Genomic DNA, 4,488 nt, shown 5'->3' with positions numbered 1-4,488 from the left:
TGACAGCTAAAAAGGAGTCTCTCTACAAGCCTTTCTGACTTTGATGAATTGCAGCCAAGCAAAATTTCTGTGGATATTAGGAATGCCCCTCTTCCCACGGCTAAGGTAGGGAATTAACACCAAATTCCTAAATATGTGAAAAACAAAATAGAGAAAATACAAATTAATCACATGCATAAAACAGTATTTACGTGGTTCGGTAATTTGCCTACGTCTACGGAGTTGTATAGATTTTACTATTATCAGGAAAAAATACAAAGTGCGATAGTATAGTTTTTTTTTTTTCTCTCTCACAAAACTACAACAACAAATCCTAATCACCAAAGCAACGTTTTCTACATCTTACGCACAGGATTCACAATGGGCTACAAAATGGGCCAAATTTTTTTCGGCTCATGTCGTAGCTCCATGAACTAAGCCTCAGAAAATCTCCCATTAAAAACCACGCAACATTATTCGGATCGGGTCGAGTTGTCAACCGAATCAAACATAATTTGACTCCACAAAGTTCAACAGATAAGACCCTCTACAGTGAATACTTAATTTCTAAGTTCTTTCATTTTATGGTAATTTTCATTGAGGAATGGATCAACCTTATTTTAATTAGATATATTATTTAGGTGCTATTTTTTAGATTCTCATCTTAAAATTTTGTTATATAATTTTTTTTTTTCATGGGATAAAAGCATTTTTTTTAGTTAAATAGACACATGGCTAAATTTTAAGAATTGAATCCAAGAAAGAGCACCTAAGGTATTGTACATATTTCCCAATTCAATTGCAAAATTTTGGAACAAAAAAACTTTATTATTATTATTATTATTATTATTATTATTATTATTGTATGTACCTTGTGTTTGGTCAAGGAAGATATATTATAGATTACTTTTTAAACTATGAATCAATAACTACACTATAATACTTGCTTGCTATAATTTGGTTTACAAAATTGTTTGTTAATTTGTTGAACCCGATTAGCAATATATGTTAGTAAGCGCAAATAATGCCCGATTAGATTTATTTTTCATAATTTTTTTTTTATTTACTAAAAGCAGGTGAAAGTAAAAATTTACCTTAAAAAAAAATGAAACTTTAAAAAACTGTATATAAATCAATAAGTAAATATACTAACATTTGAAAACTAAATTGAACATGCTGACATATATAAAATGGATATATGTTTGCAGTGGCTTTAAGGATCTGTTTGATTGGCAACACTTCATTGAGACTTTGAAGGATGCGATATCCACATAGTTGAGAGATTGCCACATTCTTATGCTGGGATTGAGCCTTTCAACAAAACACCAATAGCTTGGTCTAAGGTCAAACAAACTCATGCATCTTGACTTGGCTCATTTTTTTTAATGCATGTGAATAAATTTGCCAAGAGTCTTGTACCTCAATTGACACCTACAGATGATTCTAACAAAAATGTCTTCATATTCTCTCTCCTATTCTCCCTCCTCCTTTGTAACCATTGAATTATCAAATTAAAAAAAAATAATAATAATAAAATACCAGGCTGCCTGTAAGAACGGGATAGTATGTCCTCCATGCATGCAATATAAATCATGTGGCAATAAGTGACATATCAGGTCACTTTAGCTTCCAGCACAATCCGTTCTATGCATAAATGAGCTAGGTGCTTCAACATAATTCCGACATTACATGCTGTGCATCTCACTTCATTATTACCTTTTTGGAGATTAATCAAATTCAGTTACTTGTATTCATTTGTTCAGGTTACTTATTATAAGACCGAGGTTCTACCACTTTTGAAGCAGCACAAAGTAATCTATTTAACCCATACTGATTCTCGGCTTGCTAAAAACGAGATCCCAAGTTCCATACAGAAGCTCAGGTGCCGTGTAAATTACGAGGCATTAAAATATGCGGCTCCAATAGAAGCCCATGGAAACTCCTTGGTTTCTAGAATGCGACAGAATGGAAGTCCATATCTTGCTCTCCATTTGAGGCAAGTTTTGATAATTCTCTTTCTTTCAAATACTGAGACTGATTTCTTTTTCCTGCTTGTTTTAGTTGTGATTGGCACGAGCCATATGCTGATTAAATGGGTGCTGATTTTATTTTTTGTGTGGGTTTCTCTAACTTGATTGTTGATTTTTTCTTTCCCTCTTAATTATTAAAAAAAGAAGAAGATCTTTTCTTTCCCCCCTTAAAATTTGATGTTAAACTTCCTCTTGAACTGTATACAAATATATCCCACCATTAGAGTTCAATGCCATTTTGATTTAGAGAAATTGAAACATAAAGGGACCAAAGTATTACATTTATCCTGAGCTCTCATCAAAGCTGTGAGCAATCTCTAAAGGGGATTTCAAACTTGGGGCAGGCTCAAGATTCATATTAGGTTTTATTGAAAAGGGGACCTTATGAATCACTTTTCTCTGAATGCGCAATGCAAATAAGGGAGCCCACAATTGACTTGTGGGATTCCTGGTATATTGTGGTTTTCTTGGATTGGTGCTCAGACTAGATGATGCAGGACAGTCTAGGCTTCACCACCAAGAGCAGCCTGAAAACTTTAGGCTTCACCACCTAACCACCAAGTAAAACAGCACCTGGAGCCTTTTGATCGAACTTCTAGGAATAAAAGACCATGTCCCATAAAACTTTTAACTAAAGATAATCTAAAAACTTATCCCTATCTAAAAAGATATGAAATCTAATCCCTATCTGAACTCAAACTAAAAATGAAATTCCGAAATAATCCAATCCTACAAGATAAATGATAATCAGAAATAACAAATTCCAAAATAATAGTAGGACTATCTTGCTCTTATGCTTGGTTCAATTTCTAGGCCTACTTATTTGCTAAATGAAGATCTTATGGAAGAATTATAGATAGATAATGATATGGTAATAAGGTTAGGGGTTGATTTATCTTGTCCCAACTGCTTTAATTATTCGTATTCCTCTCTGTGTTTTCTATTACAGGTATGAGAAGGATATGCTCGCATTTACAGGATGCAGTCATAATTTGACTGTAGAAGAAGATGAGGAGCTACGGAGGATGCGGTATGAAGTCAGCCACTGGAAGGAGAAAGAGATTAATGGGACAGAAAGAAGGTTGCTTGGTGGCTGCCCATTGACTACTAGGGAGACATCTCTTTTTGAAAGGTTAGAAATAGAGTCTTCTTCGGTATTGAAATGCCGGGTTGTCTATGATGGAGAATGAGATGTATGGACTGTTGATTGTTATAGTACTCTTAACAAATGAACAGAACTTCATGAGATTTAGAAAAATAACTGTTGTTGCCCATAAGATAACATAAGAGGATCAATTATTCTGACATACATATCTCATTGGAATCTAGATGACATCCAAATACATATTCAAGGCTTTGGCACCTCATTTCTCATAAAGAAATCCAAGCATAGCACCCTTTGAACTTACTTGCTCGAAGTCTATATTTCATCTTTCTAGTTGTATTATACTAGTATTTTTTTACATTTTAACCAACAGACCCTGTAGACCTTGCTTCTAGCTACTCTGCCGTTATGCATTACACAATTTATATTTGTTGAGGACCGTTTTTTCGGCCCACGTGGCATTATTTCATTGGCAACCCATGCCACATCAACATATTATTATTTTTTGGGTAAATCTATTTAAAACCCAAAATAAGCTTATATTTCATTCAACTACATGGATTGGGCTCACATGGCCCGCAAGATTCTTATTTTAAGAGGCGGATTCTTGGTCCACATTTCCTTTTCATCAATTGGGATCATAACCCTGCGACATTATCAACATCAACATATGGATTGGGTTTAAGCAGTGAATCAAAGCTCACGGCCCATATTACCTCTCTTACACTCATGGCAAGTGGCTTCTTCAACAAGAGCTCATATTTACACAAAATGACAACAAAACCCGAGGTACGTCATCTCATCTTCGGCTTATGATCCAAGCTCATAAGTCTCTTTAGGGAAACTTTGGGAGTCGTGGTTTGGAGGGTCAAGAGATATGTTCAGTAAAACTCCAGCAGTTTAAAGTTGATAAAAGAGACATGTTACTTGGCGTGTTTTCTCCAAATCCTTGAACTTTGATGAGTCCGTGTGTAGCGGATAACATGTGGTAATCATCTCTTATCACGCAGCACTTAAAATGATAGAATTCCCCATTACTCTTTTTCTAAAGCATAATATTCATCATGTGACAAATACTCAATATCTCTAGCCATCTAATTGCTGGAAAGATAACTGTTCATTCAATCCCCAGTTGTTGCTATACAAATTTAGAAACTTCATTATATTATTCTATGTAAATCTACATTACTACTTTCAGCTAAAATCCAACTCAAACACATGGCCTAATCTAATTGGCTATCTTTTATCTCCAATTATATACAAAATATTCATGATATCTTTTATACTCAGTTGCTGTCTGCCACAATCAGACCATATATTTCTCTACCAGTTGCTAGAGCAGAGCATTAAATACTCTTTTTGTTCACCAAGATT

At 34.4% G+C, this 4,488-nt stretch overlaps 1 protein-coding gene across 1 annotated transcript; it reads left to right on the top strand.

Annotated features, from left to right (window-relative positions):
* The first annotated feature begins 1,564 nt into the window (after positions 1–1,564).
* LOC115969000 (O-fucosyltransferase 35-like) lies at positions 1,565–3,525 on the top strand. The gene is made up of 2 exons (XM_031088557.1): positions 1,565–1,975; positions 2,959–3,525. Exons 1-2 carry the CDS (start codon positions 1,935–1,937, stop codon positions 3,197–3,199), a joined length of 282 nt encoding a protein of 93 aa, XP_030944417.1. The 5' UTR covers positions 1,565–1,934; the 3' UTR covers positions 3,200–3,525.
* The last annotated feature ends 963 nt before the right edge of the window (positions 3,526–4,488 follow it).

This window comes from Quercus lobata, chromosome 11, assembly GCF_001633185.2.
Source record: "Quercus lobata isolate SW786 chromosome 11, ValleyOak3.0 Primary Assembly, whole genome shotgun sequence".
Classification (NCBI taxonomy): Eukaryota; Viridiplantae; Streptophyta; class Magnoliopsida; order Fagales; family Fagaceae; genus Quercus; species Quercus lobata.
The sequence above is the reverse complement of the archived record's forward strand: the minus strand, read 5'-3'. Positions and strand labels throughout refer to the sequence as shown.

Bases quoted from the DNA above. Each gene is read 5' to 3' on its own strand.
- LOC115969000 (XM_031088557.1), top strand. From the start codon at position 1,935: ATGCGACAGAATGGAAGTCCATATCTTGCTCTCCATTTGAG. The intron at 1,976-2,958 runs GCAAGTTTTGAT...TTTCTATTACAG, and splicing joins TATCTTGCTCTCCATTTGAG to GTATGAGAAGGATATGCTCG.